General features: G+C 36.4%; 2 protein-coding genes across 10 annotated transcripts; both read left to right on the top strand.

Annotated features, from left to right (window-relative positions):
- Positions 1 to 2,517: 2,517 nt before the first annotated feature.
- LOC121742678 (nuclear transcription factor Y subunit A-7-like) lies at positions 2,518 to 4,908 on the top strand. Of its 9 annotated transcripts, none has more exons than XM_042135892.1 (8): positions 2,519 to 2,671; positions 2,889 to 2,976; positions 3,092 to 3,142; positions 3,327 to 3,371; positions 3,555 to 3,700; positions 4,034 to 4,135; positions 4,205 to 4,369; positions 4,477 to 4,908. In XM_042135892.1, the coding sequence occupies exons 3-8, from the start codon at positions 3,115 to 3,117 to the stop codon at positions 4,663 to 4,665; spliced, it is 675 nt and encodes a 224-aa protein (XP_041991826.1). In that variant the 5' UTR covers positions 2,519 to 2,671; positions 2,889 to 2,976; positions 3,092 to 3,114; the 3' UTR covers positions 4,666 to 4,908. The 9 variants fall into 9 exon arrangements, with proteins under 9 accessions (XP_041991829.1, XP_041991828.1, XP_041991825.1 ...); XM_042135899.1 differs by having other exon boundaries at positions 2,520 to 2,671; positions 3,256 to 3,371; XM_042135895.1 differs by lacking the exon at positions 2,889 to 2,976 and having other exon boundaries at positions 2,518 to 2,671; positions 3,555 to 3,694; positions 4,232 to 4,369.
- Positions 4,909 to 16,541: 11,633 nt separating this feature from the next.
- LOC121742083 (homeobox-leucine zipper protein ATHB-14-like) lies at positions 16,542 to 22,922 on the top strand. The gene is made up of 18 exons (XM_042135115.1): positions 16,542 to 17,687; positions 18,683 to 18,842; positions 18,961 to 19,070; positions 19,206 to 19,296; positions 19,379 to 19,474; positions 19,564 to 19,677; positions 19,824 to 19,907; positions 20,049 to 20,204; positions 20,327 to 20,401; positions 20,496 to 20,602; positions 20,730 to 20,919; positions 21,076 to 21,264; positions 21,350 to 21,430; positions 21,525 to 21,659; positions 21,760 to 22,085; positions 22,175 to 22,286; positions 22,372 to 22,521; positions 22,600 to 22,922. Exons 1-18 carry the CDS (start codon positions 17,452 to 17,454, stop codon positions 22,744 to 22,746), a joined length of 2,559 nt encoding a protein of 852 aa, XP_041991049.1. The 5' UTR covers positions 16,542 to 17,451; the 3' UTR covers positions 22,747 to 22,922.
- The last annotated feature ends 4,804 nt before the right edge of the window (positions 22,923 to 27,726 follow it).

Raw genomic sequence — 27,726 nt, 5'->3', positions numbered from 1 at the left:
GAGATAGGGTGGATGGAAGTATGATAATGTGGAATTTTATTTTTATTTATTTCATTAATAAATATTGTCAGATGAGATTTTATTTTGACGAATTAATTTTGATTTTTGATTTAGGAAAAAGTTTAAATTTTTATTTGACGAATTAATTTTGATTTTTGATTTAGGAAAAAGTTTAAATTTAGAAGAAGAAAAAATGTTAAAAGTTAGATTTTCACGGCCCAATTCAACTGAAGGTCTATTCACGCTGAACTCCACAAGAACCCATTTAGAAAAAACCTCAGGCCCAAAGCCGACACCTAGAAATACACCACAATTAAGTAATTTATCTCCTAATGTTAAATTCCTGGCTTGATTTATATAATAAGGTACTTAAAGATAAAACATATTGGATCCTATTGTTCTATTTTATCCAACAACTGTTAGCATTTTAATAAAAAAAAATATAGTACTAACCATTGGGTAGTTGTAAAAGAAATGTCTGATTACAAAATTAGCTTTAAAATAATTTTGACAAAAGAATTCCGAAAGAAATCATCATTGGTGTATTACGAAAGGCATAATAAACATTGAGCTTTTTAATCGACATCGCCTTACGCCATAATTTAGTTAAACAGTTCGAAGAAGATAGGTTACAAACATTACAGAGAATTTTTTACTAACAAAAATTAACTATAAATTAGTATTTTTTTTTACAATTAACAAGTTTTCTTATTTCAACCTTCTTTCAAAGAAAGTTTACTACTCCTACTTATATTTGTCTGTTCACTAAACTTCATTCCTTTTCATTTTAATTTTTTTCACCACACATATACTATTAATGATGAATATTATTATACACTAACACTAATTTTTTTTTGTTTATAATACTCCCTCCGTCTCATAATAGATGTCACACTTTCCTTTTTAGTTTATCCCACAAAAGATGTCACATTTCCTTTTTTAGAAAAAGTCTCCTCTCACATTAATATAAATATATTATTTTCTATTTCCACTTAAACACACAAAACAACATCTCCTAAAATCTCATGTCAATCCCCAAGTGTGCAATCTATCATGGGATGGAGAGTATTTTAATTTCATATTAAAATTAATTCTTATGATCTCATAAATTTGTTTTGCAAAGAAAATTAATGGAGTATAATAAAATAAAATATATTCGAATGTACGTGTCGAGCCTAGGCGACTCCAAACTCGACATAGACTTACCTCACTCTATTGAAACACAACCACAAATTATGTTGAAAAACATACGTGTGAGGTCATCTTGTCCAAAGGCGGGCCCCGCGAAAGGTAGTGGCTGAGATTAGCTCAGATTTGTCTGCCCAAATCAAGGAATACCACTGGATCACGCACCTCTCCGCCACATATTCAACTTCGCCCATTTTTTATTCAAATTTATATTCCGGATTTTCTCTCATGCGGTCGCGGTCTAATACACCGCCATCGCCGTCTGTCACCTCCATCAATCAATTCGAGGACGCTAACGTTGTGGCAAAATCTGATTGGATATTCCCTTCGCTCGATTTGTAGGCGCATATTCCGCGATGCATTTTCCCATAGTTCAGAGTTAAGTCGGAATTAATTATGAGTAGGTTTCAAATTAATGCGGCTAATATCAGAAGGATTAGTCAGATTTCATCGGATTCTGTAAACATGTGGTTAAATAAAAAAGGTTTAAAATAATATTCATGCTTTTGAAAGAGGAATAAAATATTTATAACAATTTCTTTTATTGCATATACATTTAGATTTGGTGAAGCGAATGTATCCCAGTTTTATGTATAGGAAAAACCGAAAAACTACTCTCCTATATGATTATAATATAGTCAAATATGTTTAGGACATATTTATATTTGAAGAACAATATGTTGGATAAAATGATATACTATATTTAATTTAATACCTCTCTACTTCAAGATATTCATATTTGATTTTTAATTTGTCTCATATGTTTTTTAATTTTAGTTTTGATTGAACTAGTGTCATAATCTACAATCAAAATAAAATGGCGTCATTTTATATTATTGTTCTGCCCAAAACAACGTTTGTAACACCCTAAATTTCGTGTATTCTTAAATTATAGTAATTAAAATTATGAATTTATTTTCCAATCATGTTTAATTTTGTCATATTATTTTTTATTTTCTATTGTGGGATATTGCAAGTGAAAAATAAAGATTTTACATTCTAAATTCAACAGTTATAAATCCAATAAAAAAATCAAGTTAAAAGTACTAATTTAATTGATGATTGTTCATATTTTTTTCAATCAATAATTCTACTTGTAATCATATAAATTGTGTTCCAAGATAATGGTTATGAGATACTTCTACTAAGATTATTTGTGTTGTCTGTTTAAATTAAAAGAAAAGAATTTGTGGCTAATAGTAAAGTTTTATTTATATCGAAATTACCGCCGGATATAAATAGCATTGGAGAATTACAGCGTGGCAGTCAAAAGTGCATGCCGTGGTAAAAACGGAAAATTCGACGCCTCATTAGCTTCTCTCTCTTCGGATAGAGACAACAGTTTCCATCTGCATTCAACTGCAGAGAATAAAAGCTCCAGCAATATATATTGCTAGAGAGAGAAAGTAAGGTGGGTGAGAGAGAGAAGAGAGAATTATAGGTCGTGTAGCAACCTCCGTGAAATCGAGCTCCCTTCACTCAGGTAAAACTTTTCGTAATCTCAAACCCTAACTATCACTTCTCCAATTCTACCAAATCTAAAATCCCCTTCGTTTCAATTTTTTTGTTTTGAGTTTCGATTTCTCGATTTTATTGTACAACTATTCTCCTTTTTATTATCCGTTTGGACTTTGGTGCGTTACTGGAATTGGAGGGGGCTGATTTTAATTGGATTTAATTCTGAATTTTCTCAATCTTAGTGGAATATTCTGGTCTCAATTGAGCCGATTCAATGTGATTGAAATCCTGATGGGCTGATTATTGATTGGAAATTCCTGAAGATTGCCTGTATGTTTGTGCTGAGCTTTCGTTGAGTTCATCTTAAATTTTATGCCTTTTGGATGTTGATTTCCTTCTTAGTCGCCTAATTGTGATTGATTGGATTCTGGTTTCTGCATTACAGGTCTGCGAGCATCTTTCAGCATTATGACATCTTCCGTTCACAGCCTTTCAGGTTAATTTCTGTGAAGAAATTATTATTTTCTTTGGTAGTATGTTTTGGTGGTTATAGTGTTTTAATTCATCAAAAATTAGAGCATAGAGGACATTTCTTTGGAATTATTGCAGTTTATTGAAGTATATTGATTGGGTGGTGTATGTTTGTATACAAAAACGGCATGTCGGCATCCATCGATTAGTGGGCGGTGGTGAGACGTTTGGAAAACTTTATCTAGATAGGCAGAGTAAGCACTCAACAGTTTTGTGCTTCATATTTTTGGATCTTCCAATTGAGTTTTTCTAAGCAAGATTGAACTCAGTGTTGCCATTGCTATCGCTCTCTTACTTCATAATGCATTAATGCCCTCTGTTTTTATATTCGCTGTCTAGACTTCCTTACTAGTTCTTGTTATATGAATAATTGTCAGATAATAGTGAGGCTGATGAACAACAAAACCACACAGAGTCTTACCTCCAACCCTTGTCTCCAGCAAAAGGGATGTGTGCTACAGATATTGCATCACCAGGAATGCCCTATGCACCACCTGCTCAAGTTGGAGTTGGAAATGTAATGGTATTACATATGGTGTTAGTTGTGCTAATTGGTTTTTATTAGTTTGAATATATTACTGAATGTAAAAGTATCACCATCTGAGTATGAATTGCAGCAGCATCTGTTTTTTTTGTTATATGCTCTTACAGAATACATTAGTGTCTCTGCTGCATCACTATCGTCATAGTATTCCTGGACAATACTTTTCATGTTTCTCTCGAATCTAAGGAGATCCCTTTGTAGAATATAACTGTGTAACCTCTGAAGATGTTATTTTTGGTTCAAATAGCCATGTTGCTTGATGGTTGATAAAGGCTAGTTAAGTATTTAACTCTACTTTCTTGATACTTGCAGGCGCAAACAGCTTACCCTTATCCTGACCCGTACTACAGGAGTATATTTGCTCCTTACGAAACCCAGCCTTATCCAGCGCAACCTTATCCTGCGCAGCCTATGGTACTTGTTATGCTCGTCTCCTTTTCATAACAGAAGTTCCCGAGTGTTCTAAATCCCCACTTAATTCAGGTACATTTGCAATTGATGGGAATTCAGCAAGCTGGTGTGCCATTGCCCACAGAAGCAGTTGAGGAGCCTGTCTTTGTTAATGCAAAGCAATATCATGGCATCTTGCGTCGTCGCCAATCTCGTGCTAAGGCTGAATCAGAAAATAAACTATCCAAGCCTCGAAAGGTATCAATGAGTTATGCCATCATTGCATTAATTCTCGTAGTAGTTTGATGTATAACCCTTTTTCCTTTTAGCTATAAGGCATTTCTCATAATTGATTATTCTTGCAGCCATATTTGCATGAATCTCGGCACTTGCATGCACTGAGGCGAGCTCGGGGAAACGGGGGTCGATTCCAGAAAAAAAACGACAACCTGAAGAAGAAAGATGTTGAGTCTAGCGAGAAATATCACGACAGTATCAACCTCAACGGTGAAAAAGCTGTCCCCCAAAGAGTGCCCTCAGAAGATGTAGCTTAAACAGGTAGAAACGAAAGTAGCTCTGTCGAAACTATCTCGTGTGAATTTGGCAGATTCATTAAGATGATGGTTCATAGATATTTAAGTCATAGTTTCGTGTGTACATTCAGTTATAGGTTTTTGTAGGGAGCGTTTCAGCAGAATGTGAATTTCAGGTTGCTGTGCCAGTTTCATGTTTATTTTTATTCGAGCATTGATGCAACTCAAGCTTTTCCCTCTCTAGATGTGTCACTCTTGCCTAAATTCCCTTGTTCGGTTGAACATGAAATTACATATCTATATGAGCAACATGTCACTTATAGTGTGGCTTAAACCAATTTGATCTCTCTGAATTGACAATCCAATTTGATCACTCCTAGAGACATTGCTTAAATAATGCCTTGACAAGCTTTAAAATAAGCTTGGCATGATTGAACGCAACAAGACTTTGTTCAAATATCATGGTAAAAATTCTAAAATAAGTTTGGTAAAATCGAGCACCACAAGATATTGCCTAAACAATGCCTTGATAAATTTTAAAATAAGTTTGGTATGATTGAACGTCACAAGACTTTACTCAAATAAATGGACCTCAACAAGAGCGTTGGTTTTATAAAAATGGGCCTCAGCAAGTAACAAAGTTCCAATATGGGCCGAATTACTTTACCTATATTTCCTCAAATAGGCCTAGCTAAGCCCAATAAGGTGAAAAATCAAACTTATATCGAAATATCCATATTTAAAGCAAAGTTGTAGTTATTTCCTATTTATTAACTGAAACTCGTGAAGAAAAGTGTCAACTTCATTAAACGACAAATACTTCTAATTTTTGCGTCGTAATTTTTGGGGTGTGATTTATTATTTGTATGATTAGTTTTGAGATGTTGACCAAAGTGTGAAAGATAATGATAGTGTGTTGTGTGTCTTATTCAAACAAACATGATATGCCAATTATCTCTCAATCAAACCAAATTCAAAGGGTATAGATAGGATACCAACTTCAAAATTATCAACACAGCCACAATTACTTCACTTTTGCTATTTATTATAGTAGTAATATGTTATCTATAAATATTCCCTATGTTTTCTTCTCTTGAATCATTTCAAGTTTGCTTAAATAAACATCCCATGTTGTCCTTGGATTTTGTCTCATTGAAACATGCATTCTCTTGTCTTCTTCATTCCACCCATGGTTCATTGAATAATCATAAAAAAAAAACAATCTATTTGTTGCTACGTGTGATTCTCCTTGACCACTATATTTGTTTGTTGGGATATTTTTCCTTCTCAAATTTTCCTTTATTTTTCATATTTTATTCTATTGCTATTTATGCAGTATATAGTGACATTAGAGGTCCCCCATGTGTTTGAAATATTTAATTGGTAGCTGTGAATAAATAATAGTATAATGAAATCATATTACCAAACATGTTTTTACCAATCTTTTGTTCAATAACTCTATTTGGAAACAACGAATGATACCAGGGCGGACGCAGAAATGAGCATTAATAAGGGCTATATTTTTAAAATATTATTTGAAAACAATTTTATATGTGATTTAAATTACTAACAAGGGCTTTAGTATAATTATATGTATAAATTATGAAAAAAATATAAAATTTATAAAGAAAAAATTAAAAATATAAATTCATTAGGGGCTAAAGCCCTACCCTCTCTCCACATGTGTCTGCCCTTGAATGATACGATATCGAATCTTGTAACAAAAAGATATAATGATCAAACATCACCCCTCCTCCATCCCAACTCAAAATAAGCATGGATCTAATTCTCTAATGGAGTATAAGATTGGTAATTTATTAAATGTAAACTACTTGTTCTCATAATTGTACCAAATTAGAAAAGATTTCCCTTTGTACTTAGTCTATAACGTACCCCCCCCCCCTCCCTAAAATTAAATGAAAACAAGAAATTTAGAAAAAAATTACAAAAATGGATTAGATAACTTTGCCATGTAGGTGTGGGATGAATACACACCTTCCTTCTATATAACTACTCCTACACTGTTAGTTCGAGTCACTATGATCACATTCCTTGAACTATTGTTAATCTTTTATGGGAAAAATATAGTAAGTTAGTAAATAAATTAAAAAAATGCAATTAGGGGGTTGGGAGCTAGAATGTTGGATGGGTTGATAACTTGAAGAGTCACTCTCAACTATAATATTAATGGGTTTACTTTTTGTTCCATTTATGCCAAGGTTGACAAATAAAATTCATAATCTTTGGTATCACTCATAATGATGGCAGGCAAAGTATTATACCATGATTTTATGCTATTATTATTACTACCATAAAGTTTTTCTTTTCTTGTTATCTACCATTCCCTCTTGGCTCTTCTTCACCTTTACAACTAACTATTATTTCAAAAACATGGCCCCACTCTCTCCTCTGTCTATTCCTTGAAATATGTATGAATTACAATTTGTGTTTCTTATCATATATGTGCATGAGAGAGAAAGGGAGATGTAAAATGGAAGCAAAGTCATGGAAAATTTAAGAAAGAGGAAGACAGGTGGATGGTGGGGTTTCAAATAGCACAACTTATCTCTCTAGAGAGGAACACGCTTTTAGTGCTTTTTGGCTGCAAGCGATTAGCACTTTTGTCTTTAATTTTGCTAAATCATGCAATCAGATTGCGATATGGGGACATTAACAAGTGGGCCTGACCCATATTGTGGCCCACACCCAATATTTTTATTTCATTAAATTAAATTAAATTATTATAGTTTTACCCTGAACTATATTACTATGTAATTAAAAAGATTCTCTGAAATAATAATGATCTGGCGATCAGGGTCACACCATTTTTTTGCATTGTGTTATTAACTTGGATACTGATAGATTTATCATTGAGCCATAGAAGTCAATTATGTGTCTCGTTTAAACTTATTAGTATTTATTTACGATAAGTTTCAGTTACATATTAATATACCTCACTGTTCCAATTTGTTTATATCGTTTCATCAATTTATTCATCAAAGCATCCACTAATCACCCACAATGTAATACTTTATAAAACATAACTAATAAAATTTATTGACAACTCTCTCACACACTACTTTGGATGCTTTTGCAAATGTGAAACACTTTATTCAAAATGTCAACCTAGTGAGAAATCAAAAGATCAATTGCTTTTTCTTACCTCTTAGGATTCTTTTGAGGGAAGGCACAATTCAATATATATTGGTGGTGGCAAACATTTTCATGTATTATATCTTGTGTGTTGATTTTAATTAATAATTACTCCCCCCGTTCACAAAAATAGTCTTATTTGTGGCGCGGATGACACAAATTTTATTAAGAAATTGATAAAGTAAGAGGGAATAAAAAAAGTAGGCAAAGTAAGAAAATTAGAGAAAAAAATAGGTAAAGTATGAGAGAGAAACTTTCCATTTATGTAAATGAGACTATTTTATGGACATCCTAAAATAATAAAATTAAATTATTTTTTGTGGACGGAAAAAGTATTAATTTTTATAAAAGTGTTAATCAAGCTTTATTTAAGATGTTTAAGTAGAAAGAGAAAAGGTTGGTGGGTGTTTTAAGTATGAGAGAGAAATAAAGTAAGAGAGAGAAATAAAGTAAGAGAGAAAAAATATAATTGGAAGTTTTAAGTAAGAGAGAGAAATTCTCAAAATACACAATTAAATATTGACAATATCATCGAATTTTTTCATTAATGATATGCTGGATCAAAAATTTTGAAATTTTGGAAATGATTTTGTCAATTTCTAAGTTAATGAGTTATCAAAACGGAAAACATGATTGTAGTTTTCAATATTGTCCATTTGATTTTTCATTTAATTAAAGTGTGAAAAACAATAAATTCAAAAATTACATACAGTGTAAAATTATGTGAATTTAAATTAGACATGGAATATAAAACCTGAATTTAACTTGGCGGCATATCCATTAATTCAATTTTGGAAATTTCAACTTTGCGGCAGATTTAACAATAGAGGATTTCATTCATTTCATTTTGAAACATTTCAAGTTGGCGGCAGAATTCAACAATAGATGAGGCAATATCTATAAATAGTTTCTGAACATTAAATTGCTTCCTAACACTAACACTAAAATGACAGCAGATTTAAAGGAAGTCATGGTGGGCAAAAAGGAGTCTTCCACACAAAAAAAAATAATCTTGTCATCCATATTATCCTGGGGGCTTGTGTTGACGCACACCATCTCGGGGCATCTTCAAGGACACTCAACGCAAGTTCTCACTGTCCCGACGAACCGTCAATCGGTATTGGACTGCTTCAAAAAAATAACAAGACGAAGGCAAAGCAGTGAAATTAGCTAGTGGTAAGAAATTTAGAAACAATTCTAAACGTGTTACTCTTGATTTGAACTTGTTGTCTAGTCTACATTACACAAAAAGAGGTACAATTAGGCGACTTGCCGTTGGTTTGGGGTGCTCGAAATCTACTGTCGGAAGGTGGGTAATTCAGGGTCTAATTAGAGCTCATACATCAGCCATTAAGCCGAATTTAACAGCCCCTAACAAACTGTTACGCTTGAGATTTACACTTGAATCTATAGAGCTTGACAGAATGCTCAATGTAATGAGGTTTAGAAACATGCACAACACAATACATATTGATGAGAAGTGGTTCTACATGACAAGATCAAGTCACAGATTTTATTTGGCACCCGGAGAAGAAAAGCCACATAGAATGTGCAAAAACAAAAATTACATAAAGAAAATAATGTTTTCGTGTGCTGTTTCGAGGCCAATTTTTGCAGATAATGGTGAAGTGTTATTTGATGGCAAGATAGGAATATTTCCTTTTACTGTGAAAGTTCCAGCAAAGAGAAAAAGTGAGAATAGATCAGCCGGGACAATGGAGACAAAAGCTATACAAAGCGTCAATAGAGAAGTGATGAAAGTCTGTTTGATCACTAAGGTAACAAAATTTAATTTTATGTGTAATAATGGAGTGCTCATTTCAGTTGGGAGAAGAAGGCAGAAGAAGGAAGCTCGGCTTTGAGCTGGAACTAGCCGAGAAGGCAGAAGAAGGAAGCTCGGCTTTGAGCTGGAACTAGCCGAGAAGGGAGTTCGGTTTTTAAGCCGAGAAGGGAGTTCGGTCTTGAGCCGAGAAGGGAGTTCGGTCTTGAGCCGAGAAGGGAGTTCGGTCTTGAGCCGAGAAGGGAGTTCGGTCTTGAGCCGAGAAGGAAGAAGCAACCTAGAGAAACTAGCCGTTGGAGCAGCAGTTAGTTAGCTGAGATGTAGCGGTTATTCTTCTTGTTTTCTTGATTCTTGTTGTAATTAGTTAGTAGCAGTTGCTACTTGATTGTAGAGCTTTAAATAGCTCAAAAACCGTGTATGTAGTTTAGGAGTTTAATCAATAAAGAGTTTTCCAGTTTCTCTCCAAGATTATCATCTTCAATACTCAAAGTGTGAGTGTGTGTGTTTCTGCATTGTGTGATCTCATACAACAGTGAGTGTGTGTGTGATCTTCTTGAGTGTGTGAAAGCCTTGTGTGTGCGAATCCCAACAAGTGGCGCCGTCTGCGGGAAGGGATATTGAAGCTGATTTGCAGAGGATCAAACGGTTTCAGAGATGGCAGCAAGGCTTGATGCAGAAAAGTTCACAGGCAAGAATGATTATAGCCTGTGGAAGATGAAGATGAAGGCGGTTTTGATTCAACAAGGCTTGGCCGCAGTTCTTGCAAAACCAGAGGAGAAAGGAAAGGCTCCAGTGCTTGATGATAAAGCTCAGGCAAAGATGGAGGAGATGCAGCTCAAGGCACATTCTGCAGTGATTCTGTGCCTTGGAGATAAGGTCTTGAGGGATGTTCAAGAAGCCAAGACTGCGGTGGAGATCTTGGACAAGTTGGATGAAGTTTACTTGGCCAAATCCTTGGCTAACCGGCTGTATCTCAAGAAGAGGCTGTATGCCTATAGTTTTTCTGGAGATAGGTCCATCATTGAGCAGCTAGAGGAGTTCAACAAGATCATTGATGACCTGGGATCTGTTGATGTCAAGATTTCAGATGAGGATAAGGCCATTCTCACATTGAATGCCTTGCCTAGCTCGTATGACCAGTTAAGTGATGCAATTATCTATGGAAGAGATAAACCTATCACCTATGCAGAAGTCTATTCAGCCTTGATGGCCAAAGAACTCCAGAAGACAGCCAACAGAGGCTCTGCAAGCTCCAATGTTCAAGCTGCAGAGGCCGTGAATGTGAAGAAGTTCAAGAAGCAGAACTTCAAGAAGAAGTTTGAGGGCCCTAAACCCTCAAGTTCTGATGCTCAGAAGGAAACCAGAGCTTGCTATTGGTGCAAGAAACCTGGACATTTGAAGAAAGATTGTCATGCATGGAAGAGAAAGATGGCCTCTGAGGGACACAACCAATCTGATTGTGTGGAGAGTGCTGATCCCCCGGCTCAACTTATGAATATTAGTGACAGTGGGGTCAGTCACAGGTGGATAATGGACTCGGGGTGCAGCTTCCATATGTGCCCCAATAGAAGTTGGTTTCATGATCTTCAAGAAGCATCGGGTACGGTTGTTCTTGGAAATAATCATACTTGTCAGATAAAAGGGATAGGGAAGGTGAAGCTAAGCCTACAAGATGGCTCTGTGAAGATCCTGACTGGGGTGAGGTATATTCCAGAAGTGAAGAGGAACCTCATCTCATTGGGAATGCTGGAGCAGAGGGGGTTCACTATATTAATGAGTCAAGGAAAATTGTTTGTGAAATCTGGAGATGCAGTGATGATGGAGGCTGACAGAGAGCATATTCTCTATTATTTGAAGGCTAAGGCTGTTGATGGAGAAAGCAATGCTGTGTCAGATGATTCCCTAATGCTATGGCACAAGAGGCTGGGCCATCCAGCAGAAGGAAGCTTGAAAGAACTCATCAAGAAGGGCCTGATCTCTGGAGATTTCAACAAGATGGACCCCTGTGAGCAGTGTATACTTGGAAAAGCAAAGAAGGCACCCTATCCTACAGGTATTCACTCTTCTACAGCCCCTTTAGACTACATACATAGTGATCTTTGGGGGCCTTCACCGGTGTGTTCAATTGGTGGAGGAAAGTATTATCTAGCTATCATTGATGACTATACAAGGAAGTTGTGGGTATATATTCTTAAGGAAAAATCTGAAACACTCACTAAGTTCAAGATATGGTGTAAGGAGGTGGAGCTAGAGAAAGGAAGGAGTGTTAAATGTTTAAGAACTGACAATGGCTTGGAATTCTTGTCTGCTGAATTTGATATATTTTGCAAAGAGAAGGGTATGAAGAGGCACCGTACTGTTCCTGGTAATCCCCAGCAAAATGGTGTTGTGGAGAGGATGAATAGGACTATCCTAGAGAGGGTGAGGTGCCTGCTTCTTGGTTCTGGTTTGAGCAGCAGGTTCTGGGGAGAGGCGGTGTATACAGCAGCCTATCTCATCAATAAATGCCCATCTACTGCCCTGAAATCTGAAACTCCTGATTACATGTGGTATGGAGCTCATAGTGACTACTCAAAATACAAGGTGTTTGGGTGTGCAGCCTATGCTCATGCTAGGCAAAGTAAGCTTGAAGCTAGGGCTCTGAAATGTATCTTGCTGGGATATCAGAGGGGTGTTAAGGGGTATAGGCTCTGGTGTATTGAGCCTGGTAGGCAGAAGGTGGTGGTGAGTAGGGATGTGGTGTTCTTGGAGGATCAAATGCCCTACTTGAAAGATAAGCTGGACTCCAGTGACTCCAGTGAAGTTGAGAGTGATTTCTTCAAGGTGGAGCCTATGGGAGTTGGCCTAGGAGCAGGTGGAGACACTGACTCAGAAAATGAACCTGATCCAGAGGGTGATGGTGCTCCAGCTCAAGGTAGAAGAAATGATGAGCCCACAGCAGATCCTACCAGAGAGTACCAGATTGCAAGAGATAGGGGAAGGAGAAATGCAAAGCCTCCTGAGAAATTTGCAGATATGGTCTATTATGCACTGTGTGCTGCTGAGAGTATTGATATTGCTGATCCTCTCACCTATAAAGAGGCCATGAGAAGCAAAGACAGAGAGAGATGGATAGAGGCCATGAATGAAGAAATAGAGTCTTTACTCAAGAACAAAACCTGGATTTTGGTGGACAAATCCAAGCTGAATACAGATGGAAAGGGGAGAGTGAAGGTGATTAAGATTAACACCTTGCACAATCCGGCTGACATGCTAACAAAGTCTCTAGGTAGAGACAAGTTTGATCATTGCAAGAAGTTGATCAATGTTTGTGCAAGAACTGAGATGAGCCCTCAGGTGGAGAATTGTAATAATGGAGTGCTCATTTCAGTTGGGAGAAGAAGGCAGAAGAAGGAAGCTCGGCTTTGAGCTGGAACTAGCCGAGAAGGCAGAAGAAGGAAGCTCGGCTTTGAGCTGGAACTAGCCGAGAAGGGAGTTCGGTTTTTAAGCCGAGAAGGGAGTTCGGTCTTGAGCCGAGAAGGGAGTTCGGTCTTGAGCCGAGAAGGGAGTTCGGTCTTGAGCCGAGAAGGGAGTTCGGTCTTGAGCCGAGAAGGAAGAAGCAACCTAGAGAAACTAGCCGTTGGAGCAGCAGTTAGTTAGCTGAGATGTAGCGGTTATTCTTCTTGTTTTCTTGATTCTTGTTGTAATTAGTTAGTAGCAGTTGCTACTTGATTGTAGAGCTTTAAATAGCTCAAAAACCGTGTATGTAGTTTAGGAGTTTAATCAATAAAGAGTTTTCCAGTTTCTCTCCAAGATTATCATCTTCAATACTCAAAGTGTGAGTGTGTGTGTTTCTGCATTGTGTGATCTCATACAACAGTGAGTGTGTGTGTGATCTTCTTGAGTGTGTGAAAGCCTTGTGTGTGCGAATCCCAACATTATGCATTGATTTTATGCGCTTAATATTGAGACAAAGTATGCAAAAAAAATATTTTTTTGAGAAATTTCTGTAATTTATGCATTGATATTATGAATTTGATATTGGACTTGTAGATCATACCAGCCATTGTCTCAAAATGGCCAGCATTTACTCCTAAAGTAATCTATATACAACAAGACAATACAAAACCTCACATTCTGGATAGTGATCCAGAATTCAGATTGGCTACACAACAATCTGGTTTTGACATTAGATTGGTACAACAACCACCAAATTCACCAGATACAAATGTTAATGACTTGGGTTTTTTCAGAGCCATACAATCTCTACAAGTCCAGACAGCATGCAAGAATGTTGATGAGTTAGTGAATGCAGTTGAGAAGTCATTTGCATAATTGAGCCCGACTACACTTGACAATGTGTTTATAAGTTTACAATGTTGCATGCTGGAAATCATGAAAGTGAATGGACACAACGATTACAAATTGCCACACATGAGGAAAGATGCATTGAGAAGGTCACATGAACTCCAACAGAACTTGCAAGTTCCTTTAGAGTTAGCAATGCAGTGCATCAAATATCTCCAAGACATGGGATGCAGTGAGGCAATAGGCACAATAGTTCAAGCTCTGGGCTTGGAGCCTATTGATGTCATGTGAATGCATTGTGTAGATGATAAATGATTTTTGACAGGATGCACTAGTTTTTTTGAAAAGATACAACCTTTTTTTTGTAAAGATCCATGCTGATTAACATTGTATAGCAGTGAATGCAATGATTTTTTGTTAAGATGCATCACTTATTGAAATGCTCTTATTTTGTAAAGATCCATACATATCAAAGTGGATGGATTGAATGCAATGATCTTTTGTAAATTATGTATCCTATTTTCGATAGAGATTAATGTTAATGTAATGCATGATGGTGACTAATGTTAAATTGTTAATGCAATACAGTGGATGGTGACTAATGTTAATGCATAATGAAGCTAACACACCACAATTACAACAACACACCACAACCACAGCCAACAACCACCACACCACCATAACCAGCACATCGACTCACTTGCCAACAACAATATATAGCCAACAACCAAGAAACATAGCCAAGCAGTATAATCAGTGAACAATAAACGGTCTGAAGTATCTGTCATGAACAAACCCAAAATCAATAAAAACAAGCAGCAGTTTAGGCATTAAAATCTTACAATTGCCTCCAATTTTCTTGTTAAATCTCGTAGTGATGAAATTCATTTGCTTTTTTCTTAACTTGATATGTGAAACTAAGAAGATCCATTAAGAAATTTTTTAGGAGGCAAGCACTGAAATTCGGCTTCTCCGGATAGTTTAACCCCATCGAGACCTGGGAATTTTCATTCAAGATGAGAATTTCTTGAAAAAAAAGAAGAAACAATCGAAATATCAAGAAATTCAATAACCAAAAGCCAAATGCGATGCTAAAAACGAATAAATTCAGTCACTTTACCGTCAAACTTGGCCAGGGTAGATTCATCCACCATCTCCGTCGTAAAAATCGGCAATACGCCTGAAATTTGGGAAAACTGAAAGGGCAACGTCGGAAACCTCACCGCTCTCGTCGGTCATTGCGGGGAGGGTGGCGTCCTCTGCGCTATTAACACAAACATAAAGAAGATCGGTGAAAGGAAAAGACAATGAAAGAGTTTATCGAAAGCTGTGGTGTCGGAGCCGGAGATGATTGCCGGAGAACGAGATTGCCGATTAGATCTAGGGTTTCTCCAAAGTGAAGTTGGAAGGTGGGCGGTCAATTGGGTGGGTGGGTTCTCAAGTTTAGTTAATTAGTGAATTAATTAGGGTTAACTAATTACCCTTAAAATCCCTTATTTTTTCTTAATTATTTCCTTATTAAGTAAAGAGTTATCTTGGTTGGGACAGACGAAAAAGGAAAGTGAGTCATCTTTAATGGGACGGAGGAAGTACATTTGTTAGCGTCTCGCGGGTCCCATTCCCAACAAAAAATTTAGTGCATGAAAGCGTAATAATGATATCATGTTTGTGGAAGCATGCTGAGACATCAATAATTAATTCCAAGGTATTTCCATTATTCAATATATGGAGCGTGTATTAAATAATTTAAATATAAGCGTGGAAAACATTAATTCTATTTATGAGAGGATAGAGTAACTTTGTGAAACTAGAAAAGCTGAGTTAGAGATTTATTCTTTTAATTTTATTGGATCTTTAATTTATTTAATTTTTTATATAATTGAATTTAAAATAATAATCATAAAATGACTACCTTTATTTATTAATCATAATTCAAATAGAATTAGAAATATTTTTTAAAGGCTTTTGCAGCATTCTTTGTGGATCGACGCATGTGGGCCTGTAGGCCCATGAAGTTATTGTAATATCCTTGGACTGGCCCACCTTTATATACAATTTGTGTGATGAGCTACCCAAAACTAGTTTATTAATTAGACTAAATTGTCGAAAATCATGAATTAGGGTCATATTATGGATTGTCTCATAATTTGAAAACTTGGTCAAAAAAATGACCGATTACGTGTAATATATTGATGATATTTTCCAATCGAACAATGTAAGCTTGTTTATGGATAGACGACATCATTTATTTCACTGACGATGACATCCATTCGCATGACATTAAGATATAATTTCACTTAATTTTTATTGTTACAAACAAATTTAAATTTCAGAATTTTCTTATCTAGTTTTTAAAGTTAACGGACGAACTAAAATTTATCAAACTTCACGGTTATTGCGAATAAAGTCGAGGAGGTAGCCTATCTCATGACCTACTCCATGATGGGTTAAAAAATTCAATTAAATTTGATATTTGGACGCCCACAATGATCGCATTAAGTTACCAAGTATAACCGTCTCTACGTTCTGACAAATTTATATGTACAATTACGTTTATACTTCTACCAATTTTATCAAATACAGTACACTTCATATGCCACAGCCACATTCATCTCCACCATACAAATGGAGAGAGATTATAGAGGGAGGGAGATCTGTTTACTTAATTTGAATTAATATTTTTTCTTCATGAAGGGAAGCTACAGGTTTACCAGCTAGAAGCTCTACTTGTTCAAAAATGTGGCTGCCAGTCTGCTTCCCATAAAGTCATCTCTTCTGCCTTCTATTTACTATCTTCAATCTTTTCACTGTTCAGTGTTTCTTTAATATTTCCATGTTTGTGCACTTTTTTTTACTTCCCAATTTCCAGTAAAACCGAATACCCTTTCTTAATAAATCATTATATTATATGCACCTCACTTGATTGCATTGAACGTGTTTGATGATATTACTCACCCAGCTTTTCTTTTTCAGACCAAAAAAAATCTGGCCTTTCCTCAACGATTTTAACCCCTTTTGCCTCTGCAACTCGTTGAAGCTATCGTTTTTTGATCAAGTGGTCAAAATTATTGGCGTTTTTTTGCATCGGAAATAGTCTATCCTGTTTTGTTTTTTGTTTTTTGTTTTTTGTTTTTTGTTTCTTGTTTCTTGTTTCTTGTTTCCTGTTTCTTGTTTCCTGTTTCCTGTTTCCTTCCTTCTGAAATTCCCTCTTTTTCTTTTTCCTGTGTCCTGTGGGTTGGTTTTGTGACTGACTTTATTATCTACCCTCTTATCTCACTCTATACTCTCTCTCTCTCTCCAAATTTCACTTTCTCTGAAATTCTCGAGATTGGGTTCTTGGATAAAAACCAAGGGACCTCTGTTCCAATAAACAACACCAGTCCTTCTCCTGCCTTGCTCTCCTCTATATCTCTCTCTTCCTTAGTCTAGGAAAGAGAAGATAACCAAGACACAAAAGCCACAACCTTGATGAGTGAGAGAGTAGGCTCTCTGTGTGAAGAGAGCCTGCCTGTTCATGCAACCATCTAAACCGTCATTACTTTTCTTCCAACGACCAAAGATTCAGTCTTTCTGCGAGGGTGTTTCGGATGGCGCTTTCTATGCACAGGGACAGTAGTAACAGCAGCGGCAGTAGCAAGCATCAGCAGCAATTGGATGCGAGCAAGTATGTGAGGTACACGCCGGAGCAAGTTGATGCGCTCGAGAGGGTTTATGCTGAATGCCCCAAGCCTAGCTCTTTGAGGAGGCAGCAGCTCATTAGGGAGTGCCCCATTCTTTCTAACATTGAACCTAAACAAATCAAAGTCTGGTTTCAGAACCGCAGGTACACATGTTTCTCAAGGCTGTTGGGAGCTGGGACATATGAGTGTGGAGTTTTTTAAAGGATTTGGAAAGTTCTTTGTGTTTTTTTCGGGTTCTTCTTGAATGATGTTTTTATTGTTTGCTTATCCATCCTCCTCAATTAGATTTAGTATTTTGGGAAAAAAATTTGGTAAACAGGAGTTACTATATATTTTTTTTCTTCTGGTTCCAAACCTTAACGTTTTCTCAACTCTTCTCCAAAAAATGGCGGTTTTCAATTTATTTTTGAACACCTGAAATGGAAGAATGACACAAAATAACCTAGTATTCTGTACATGGTTCATTAGGAAAAAATTGAGGGCTCATATTAGTCTTTTAGCTAATCGAATTGGGAGGTGAAATTTGGATTGCTTTTTCGCTTAAGAACATTTACACGGCGGATAAATCTCTGAATTTTCATGAAATCTGCATCTGAAATTTGTGCCATTTGATATCTTAGTGCTCAGTCAATATGTTTCAGATGGCCCTTCATCATCATAAGAGTCATGTTATTAGTTGCTTTATCTTCACTTCCAGTCCCTTTCCTTATAGATCTTCATTCAATGAATACAATAAATGTCCATCAGATCTCTCTCCGGGGTTGAACACTACTGAGTTTTCCAGTTGGTAGTCATCATTAAGAAGTTTACTTTTTAGGTTTTGCTTTTTAATGCGACTTTTAAACATTATTTTTTAGTTTTCGAGCTCACTTGTTCTGGATGCAATTAGTATTTTTAAACTGTAAATGCTGGTTCTTTATTGAATTTCCAGTATATGGAGTCACAGAGTTGTTTTAAAGTAGTCCTGTCTGACTGCTCGGTTGATTATTCATGATACATTTATTAATAAACTCTATCTGTCAGATTATTGGTATTTTGCTTTTTGCATTATTAGCCTCTCATATGCGTGGGATTTAAAAAATATATCCTGTATGCATTGCATTAAGCAATGAACAACTTCCTTGTTTATTGTTTGTAGATGCCGGGAGAAACAGAGGAAAGAATCATCTCGCCTCCAGACTGTTAATAGGAAGCTGACTGCCATGAACAAGCTGCTTATGGAAGAGAATGATCGCCTTCAGAACCAGGTCTCGCATCTGGTTTATGAAAATGGTTACATGCGTCAGCAGCTGCACACCGTAAGTTTGTAATACTATTATTTGTATGTTACATTGTTTTAATTTAATAATCTAACCAGTTGGCTTTTGTGTCTTGTCATTATGTTACTTCAAACTGATTCTACTAGTGTTTTAACAGGTTAACTCGACCACTGATGCTAGCTGTGACTCGGTGGTTTTGAGTGGTCAGCAACAACAGCAAAACCCAACTCCTCAGTATCCTCAGAGGGATGCTAATAGCCCAGCTGGGTAATTATCTTACTGCTGCCTACTATATTGGGTGTTTTCAGGTTTCATGCGTTGGCTGTCCGAGAAGTTTGAACTGATTTTGCTTCTTTATCATTTCGTTTAGTCTTTTTTGATGTTTGAATTGTGGCTTTGTAGTCTTCTCGCAATTGCTGAGGAGACCCTGGCAGAGTTTCTTGGTAAGGCTACTGGAACTGCTGTCGACTGGGTACAGATGATTGGGATGAAGGTAAATGATTCGTAATGTTTTGGTTTGTCTTCTATTTTTTTCTCAGCTTTACATGGTAACATCTCTTATATGACATGTGCAGCCTGGTCCGGATTCTATTGGCATTGTCGCTGTTTCCCGCAATTGTAGTGGGGTTGCAGCACGAGCCTGTGGCCTCGTGAGTCTTGAACCCACGAAGGTAGTAATCGAACTTTCTTTACGTTGCCCATAATCTGTGGCGAGTCTTTTCCCATTTGAAATTCTACTCAGACTAACTTTCCTTTGTAGGTTGCTGAAATTCTTAAAGATCGTCTCTCTTGGTTCCGTGACTGCCGTTGCCTTGATGTAGCAAGTGCAATTCCCACAGGAAACGGAGGGACTATAGAGCTTGTATATATGCAGGTACAATTGTTGTGATGGAAGTCTGTATGTTGTTCTGTGCAGCTTTGGCCTCAGGCAATTTGTATAGAATAACAGCTTTGGCCTCAGGCAATTTATATGGAATAACAGCTTCATAAAATGTTAAATAAATCCACTCTGATCCATAGGTATATGCACCAACAACATTGGCATCTGCTCGTGACTTTTGGACGTTAAGATATATTACTAGCTTGGAGGATGGCAGTCTAGTGGTATCTAATCCTAGCACTTACCTATTTTCTGTAATTTCATATTAATTTTCTCTTATTAAACATCAAAGGAGGCGAGTCTCAAGCATCTGTATGCCGTCAGCAGGTGTTGCCTTTAATGACAGCATAACCTTTTTTTGGCAGATTTGTGAGAGGTCGTTAACATCTTCCACTGGTGGTCCAGCTGGCCCCCCTGCCACTTGCTTTGTCAGATCTGAAATGCTACCAAGTGGGTACCTGATCCGACCTTGTGAGGGTGGCGGATCAATTATCCACATTGTCGATCACATTGACTTTGATGTAAGAACTCACCAACAATGTTTAGGAGGCTTTCATTCAGCTCTTCCAATGCATTTTGACTTGTTACATGTTTGTCCGTCATCATTCACTGGTGTCATATATCATGGGCTTGTTTGTAACAGGCTTCCAGTGTTCCTGAAGTTTTGAGGCCTCTCTACGAATCTTCCAAAATTCTAGCACAGAAGATGACTATGGCTGTAGGTGTTAGCTGCCTCGCATTTCATTTTAGTGTCTTTACTGGTTCATGTCTTTGATTATGTATGTAACAAATTACTCATTCTGTATGTTTAGGCTTTGCGTCACATAAGACAAATAGCTCAAGAAACCAGTGGGGAGGTCCAGTACTCAGGTGGTCGTCAACCTGCCGTTCTCAGGGCATTAAGTCAAAGGTTGTGTAGGTGAGTAATGACTTCCGCTATTAATTATTATAAAATGCTTACCTCGATCATGCGTTTCCATGATCTCATGCCCATTTTCTTCCAATTATTCTTCTGATGCTGCCTGCTTATGGTGAATGACCATTAGGGGATTCAATGATGCTGTCAATGGATTTGTTGATGATGGTTGGTCCATAATGAGCAGCGATGGAGTGGAAGATGTAACCATTGCTATTAACCCTTCCCCGAGCAAATTTCTTGGTTCTCAATATAACAATTTGTCAATGCTCCCAACATTTGGGGGAGTCCTATGTGCACGGGCATCAATGCTTCTCCAGGTCAGTTTTGTTTATCGTTTTCTTGACAAAGAAATGATGTAATCTACATCAGCTTTTCATTTCCAATGCCATCATGATCTCTTATCTACGTTCTAGCTTATTATTACACTCCAGATGGATAGTTTCGATAGCTTCCCTAATATATATTCGATGCAGAATGTGCCCCCTGCTTTGCTTGTTCGCTTCCTAAGAGAGCATCGTTCGGAGTGGGCTGATTATGGCGTTGATGTTTACTCAGCTGCTTCTCTTAAAGCTAGTCCTTATGCAGTTCCGTGTTCAAAGCCTGGCGGATTTCCTAGTAGCCAAGTCATTTTACCTCTGGCGCAGACAGTGGAGCATGAAGAGGTACTTTTATGAACACATTGTTTCTTGCGCCTGTCTGGTTTGTCTCTCAATGGCAATTCGTGGAATAATTGGTTTCAAAATGTAGTTTCTGGAGGTGATTCGTTTGGAGGGCCATGCATTCTCCCCCGAAGACATAGCTCTGTCGAGAGATATGTACTTATTACAGGTTTTGACAATAGGAAAACAGATTTGTAGATGTCATTACTAAATTGTGTTGACTATGGTGTTCGTATCGTGAATGTATCCCCGCGTCCGTGCAGTTATGCAGTGGGATTGATGAGACAGCCACTGGGGCTTGCGCTCAGCTTGTTTTTGCACCGATAGATGAATCATTTGGTGATGATGCTCCTTTGCTTCCATCTGGTTTCCGTGTCATTCCATTGGAACCTAAATCAGTTGGGTGCTACTCCTTGCTAGCTTCTCTCGGTCAATTGCATGTTGAAATCGTGCATACTCGTTATTCTTATAAATTATTCTATTATCTTTATGATACAGGATGGTCCTGCAGCAAATCGAACACTGGACTTGGCTTCAGCCCTCGATGTAGGACATGGTGGACCTCGCTCAGCTGGTGAAGCTGATACGAGCAATCAGAACCTTAGGTCCGTCCTAACCATTGCGTTCCAGTTCACTTTTGAAAATCACTATCAAGAGAGCGTTGCTGCTATGGCCCGTCAATATGTACGAAGCATTGTTGCCTCAGTTCAAAGAGTCGCCATGGCCATAGCCCCGTCTCAACTCAGCTCACATATGGTACCAAAGCCTCTCCCAGGTTCACCTGAGGCTGTGACATTAGCACAGTGGATATGCAGGAGCTATAGGTATCTTTTTTTATCTCTGGATATTTAGAAGAGCCGCAAGGAACGAGCTTGTTTATTTAAACTTGCTGACTTATAAGATTATATCCCAGTGTGCACACCGGTGGGGAACTCCTTCAGGCAGACTCACAAGCAGGCGATGCCGTTCTTAAACAACTTTGGCACCACAGCGACGCAATCATGTGCTGCACTGTTAAGATGAATGTTAGTCATCTTATCTTTTAGTTTAACTTTTAAAACCTCTTCTATTTCTCTATATTCATCTCTATTTTCTTCATAAAAATGGCAGGCATCCGCAGTTTTCACATTCGCAAACCAGGCAGGGCTCGACATGCTGGAGACGACCCTGGTCGCCCTTCAGGACATAATGCTGGAGAAGATTTTAGATGAAGCCGGTCGTAAGATTCTCCTCTCGGAGTTCTCCAAGATCATGCAGCAGGTACGGCTACCACGGACTTAACTAGTTTTCCCCCCTTACGATGAGTGTATTCAATATCTACCGTTGCATTTTTGTTAGGGTTTTGCCTATCTGCCAGCGGGAGTTTGTGTGTCGAGCATGGGCAGGCCCGTCTCGTATGAGCAGGCCGTCGCATGGAAGGTCCTGAACGACGACGACGCCAATCACTGCCTAGCTTTCATGTTCATGAACTGGTCTTTTGTGTAAAGAAACAGAGCAAACTCCTAACTATATGACAATTGCACTGGTTTGCAGCAGCTGCTTAAGTTATTTGTACCTTTGATTTTGCTAGAACTTATGTTGAGAGAGATTATTAACTTTTGAGATGTCTACTACTATTATGTTATATATGGAAGCAAGGTACTTTGTTTATCATCTTCTAATTATTATTTTTTGGTAGTAAATAATATGATAGAATCTTATTTATTTATAGGTAATTATTTATTTACGTTCTGTTTACCGGCATTAGTTTGGGAACTACATGAAGCTCTACAAAATATTACTCCTCTTATCTTACTATTTTAGAATATCGGTCAATTTATATCCTATATGCATGCATTTTAGTAAATGTATAATTTATTAATTCATTTTATTCGTATTTAGTTATAAATATATATAACGGATGATCGATGTTTTATTAACACTTTCTGTCATATTCATCGTATTTCGTATAATTTGTATTGTAAAAAGTTGAATGAAGCAATTCTTTGCCATCACATCTTTTTCCAAGAATAAAAAATTCTCAATTCTTCTACTAATATTATTTCACGTATTTTTTTTTACTATTGTTATCAAAATCTCTAATTTTAAGAGAGGTGTGAATAGAGACAAAGAAAGAGACCTTGTCCTAAATGATAAATACTAATGATTACAATTATAATAATGGAATAAATTTGAAGGATGTGACGCAAAATCTGCAAAATGATATCGGTGGGTACTACTACTACTATTATGTGATGATTTGGTTGGTTGCAAATTGAAATGTTGGACGTTGAAATATGAAAAAGGTAAGGTTTTGAAAGCAACATTTAGTGAAAAAGCGATAGGGAGTCAAGGTCAAATGCATGCCTCCAAAGAACTAAACAATGTCTCGTGAACTCATTTGCCTGTGTGTATGTGAACCACCAACCGAATATCTTTAAATTGGTCCCCCGCACTTCTATGTCGGACTCAGAAAACGCAACTCGTGAGATTAAATAAAATGAAAAATATAATCGTGAACTTGAAAGAGAAATAAACCCCAGTCCGAGGGGCTGGGCTGGGCTGGGCTAGAGTTACCGTATCGTGTGATCAATAACAACTTTAATGCCCGGATATAATGAATCTTTTTGGCGAAAAGTGGGGTCAGTCGACTATATGTGAATTCGTCATTGTATATGCTTAGCCCATACTATTTGGTAGGGAAGAAGATAACACATCTATAAATGGAATTCTATGAAAAAAAAATATCAATTAATTAAGCGACAATATTTTAAATGTTCACTCCTTGCGTACGTTTTAAAATAAGGTCCATCTCATAAATTAAATACTTTACTAAATAATATAATAGTGGCGCTTTATTTATTTTTTTGCTTTAATGGAAGCTTATCATTTCTCTCAAAAGCTTGATGAATTAGGTTTGGTATGAAAATTATGAACCCATATGATTTTTTATATTTGAAATTTCAACGACATAAATTTCATTTACAATAGACGACAAAAAATGTAAGCTTTTCTAAGGCAAGAATTAATAAAAAGGCAAAAAATAAAATGGCCATCCCTCTCCACTTTAATTTTGTTTTGTCCATTTCACATATATCTCAGTTATTCGAAATTTGCTCAGACAAGCGTGCAATTCAATCCTCTTTTCATGGTACGGTTGCTTTGAATATGCAATAAGCATTTATGGATATTGCTAACAATTTTTCTCTTTGCAGTAAGTAATCTCTCCATCCCATAGGAGCCACTTTTATTGTGGACATGACTTTTAAGGGCATCCATAGTGGTGCGGATGTCCCGGCGGATATCCCCGCGGACATCCCAAAAACACCTTCTGTCACGTCATATTGACTTCTCACTGCATTACCACGTCATAAGGACATCCCACTGCACAGGGACAGACATCCCTAAGGACATCCCGACGGACTTCCCACAATAATAAAATTTCACAAATTCATCAAATTAAACAATTTACGGAATTAAAATTTCGAAAGATCGGTCCCTGTGACTCGCTCGTGGCGGGGGAATCACTATCGTGGTTCTCCATTTATCTTCGAAAGAAAAGTATTTAGAGAGAGATACTCGTTAATACAAGTGGGGCGAATGAAATGGAATTCAACGAGCCGTATTTATAGAATTTTTAAAAAAATAATAATAAATTAATCGGGAAGTCCGCGCGGACGTCCGTGGGGTCAATGCAATGGCGGACGTCCACAAGGACGTCGGCACGGACGTCCCGGGAACGCCGCGGAACTCCGGTGTCCGCAACGGACGTCCGTATCCGCGTCACCTTTGCACAAAGGCGGACGTCCGGCACGCCGGTGTCCGCCTTAAAAAAATTTTTCTTTGCAGTACTCTCTCCATCCCACAATAGGAGTCACTTTTATTGTGGATATGACTTTTAAGAAATGTAAAAAATAGTGAGTTGGAAAAGTTAGTGGAATATGTGACCCACTTTTTTATAGTATTGATTTTATAATAAAATGTGAGTGAAGTGAGTTAGTGAAATGTGAGATCTACTTATCATTTATGGTAAAATGACAAAGTGTGCAGTGGATGATGCAGAAATATTTATTAATAGGGGCTGAGATTTCTAAATTTTGTTTTAAAGTATATATTTGAGTAGTTTAGCTAATTAATAAGGGCTTTTACATTGTAATTTACACTAAATTTGAATAAATTTTAAAAATAATTAATAAAAAAAGTAAAAAAAAAATCATCGAGTGCTGAAGCCCCTCCCCCAATACACTTGGGTCCGCCCATGAAAATGTGACTCTTATTGTGAGACGAAGGAAGTATTTGAAATCACTTTATTATTTTAAATAATAAACTACGAATATATCCAGGTTATAAGTTATAACTGACCATATTGTGATTAAATTGTAGTAGTTCCTTCATCTATTTAATAATACATTTAATAGTAGACCATACAAATTTTAATAAAAAAATGATAAAATATGAAACGGGTAGTTGGAAAAAAAATGATACATAAGATTTGAATTGAGGGAGTGTATATTATAGGACAGGCAAATATCTATTGACTAATGTTATTTGATTACATTATGATCGTTCATAAACATTTTTCTAGATTCCCTAGGATGTGGAGAAGATTATACATGTAAATTCGATTAATGCACTAAGTCAGGCTTATTAATTTATTTATATACTATCACTTTTAAATTAGGAATATATTGGCCTTATATTTGATAAATTGTGACTAAATAGTTTTTCAGTGAAAAATCAGTGTCCCTCAAATGAATGAATTGGTACTGTTGAAGATCCTTGTTGACCAACTATTGATGCAATTATTTTTCTGTGGTTTCTTGTGGAAGCAAACTATGAAATAAATTTTTGGGTGTGGGATAAGTTGAATTTTTGGCTACTTTGCTTTTCTCAGCATGTATTGCAGAAATACAATCATTATTTACTTTTACCCATTCACACTTTACATTCTATTAATTGTTATTGGTTGATTAATTTTACAAACTTTTATTGGAAATGACTAAAATTGGTGTGAATTAAGCTTTTCTTTCAACATATGAGTCTAGATATGATTGTGGATAAATGAAAATTGGAATTTGGGATAATGTAGTATCCTAGTTGACATATTTTGGTGCATGACATTAATGGCTCATTGGATTGTCATGTTTACGTGTAATCAAATAGTACTCCATCAGTCCTCGTACAGTAGAGGCGTTTCATTTTGAACATTTATTTTAAAAAAATGATACTAATAAATAGGAGTAGTTAAAGTGGAGAAAGAGTAAAGTAAGAGTTCTCTCTCATACTTTACGTTCTCTCTACTTTAATTATTTATTATTATCATTTTTCCAAAACAAATGCTGAAAATGAAACGACTTCACTACAAAGGGACATATAAAGTATTATGTTATCTTATTTTTTGTTTGGTTGCCATTTTTACACAAATTAATATGTGCCATATTAACTCGTGTCATCCCCAAAGTCTCTATTTTATGGGACGGAGGGAGTATATCATAATTAACCATCTAACTCCATAGGACAATTTAATGATTTAATCTCTATTTTGAGTTATCCAATATTGTATCTCACGATTATCTTATCTACTAGACTGAACATTAAACTAACTTAACATTAATATTACAACTTACTTCATAAATAAACTTCATATTGAACAAATTATTAATTTGAAATTGAAGATGAGTGCACTATCTTTACTATGAACAACTAAATGTTTGTATCATTGCCAATTTTCGTAGACATTCATTATTATAAATTCATGCGGTAAATGATTTATTTGAATAATACGCATGAATGAAAATTAATGTGTCAAATGTCACTGGTGAAAATGTTATAGGTTAATATCGCATGCGGCAAATGGCAAGTACTAATGGATGTCGACGTCGTCCTTATATTATTTGATTAGTTCAGATATAAAAGGATGATGAGTGTTATATTGCTAACTAAGTAATTAATTGTTAATTATAATTAAATAATAGCCATTAGATATTTAAATTAAGGGCCTAAATCATTAGTCTCGGAAGGTCAATACGATAAAAAAACGTCAATAAGAGTATTAAAGTCAATTTGAAAAATATCTCATAACTTTAAAACGCATATAACTTTCTCGATTTAAATTATTTTTTCGCACAACATATATCAAATTAAAGATAATTTCACTGCATACATATACTATACTCCATTCGTCCATAAAAAATAGTCTCATTTTGCTATTTTAGGATGTCCACAAAAATAATCTCATTTCTAAAAATGGAAAGTTTTTCTCTCATACTTTACCCACTTTTTCTCCTTATATCTCTTACTTTATCCATTTTTTCTCCTACTTTCTCTTACTTTATCAATTTCTCATTAAAACTCGTATCGTCCCAAATGAGACTATTTTTCGTGGACGGATGAAGTATAAAACAAAATTTTGAATTTTGAAGTACGACGGCTAGGCCCATCCCAAGTGCCCATTCTATTTTTGTCGGACAGCCTTGGGTCAACCCA

This window comes from Salvia splendens, chromosome 7 (assembly GCF_004379255.2).
Source record: "Salvia splendens isolate huo1 chromosome 7, SspV2, whole genome shotgun sequence".
Classification (NCBI taxonomy): domain Eukaryota; kingdom Viridiplantae; phylum Streptophyta; class Magnoliopsida; order Lamiales; family Lamiaceae; genus Salvia; species Salvia splendens.
This window is presented reverse-complemented; position numbering and strand designations above follow the sequence as displayed.

Bases quoted from the DNA above. Each gene is read 5' to 3' on its own strand.
- LOC121742678 (XM_042135891.1), top strand. From the start codon at position 3,115: ATGACATCTTCCGTTCACAGCCTTTCAG. The intron at 3,143-3,326 runs GTTAATTTCTGT...TCCATCGATTAG, and splicing joins TTCCGTTCACAGCCTTTCAG to TGGGCGGTGGTGAGACGTTT. The intron at 4,370-4,476 runs GTATCAATGAGT...TTATTCTTGCAG, and splicing joins AACTATCCAAGCCTCGAAAG to CCATATTTGCATGAATCTCG.
- LOC121742083 (XM_042135115.1), top strand. From the start codon at position 17,452: ATGGCGCTTTCTATGCACAGGGACAGTAGTAACAGCAGCGGCAGTAGC. The intron at 18,843-18,960 runs GTAAGTTTGTAA...GTGTTTTAACAG, and splicing joins TGCGTCAGCAGCTGCACACC to GTTAACTCGACCACTGATGC. The intron at 19,297-19,378 runs GTAAATGATTCG...TGACATGTGCAG, and splicing joins TACAGATGATTGGGATGAAG to CCTGGTCCGGATTCTATTGG.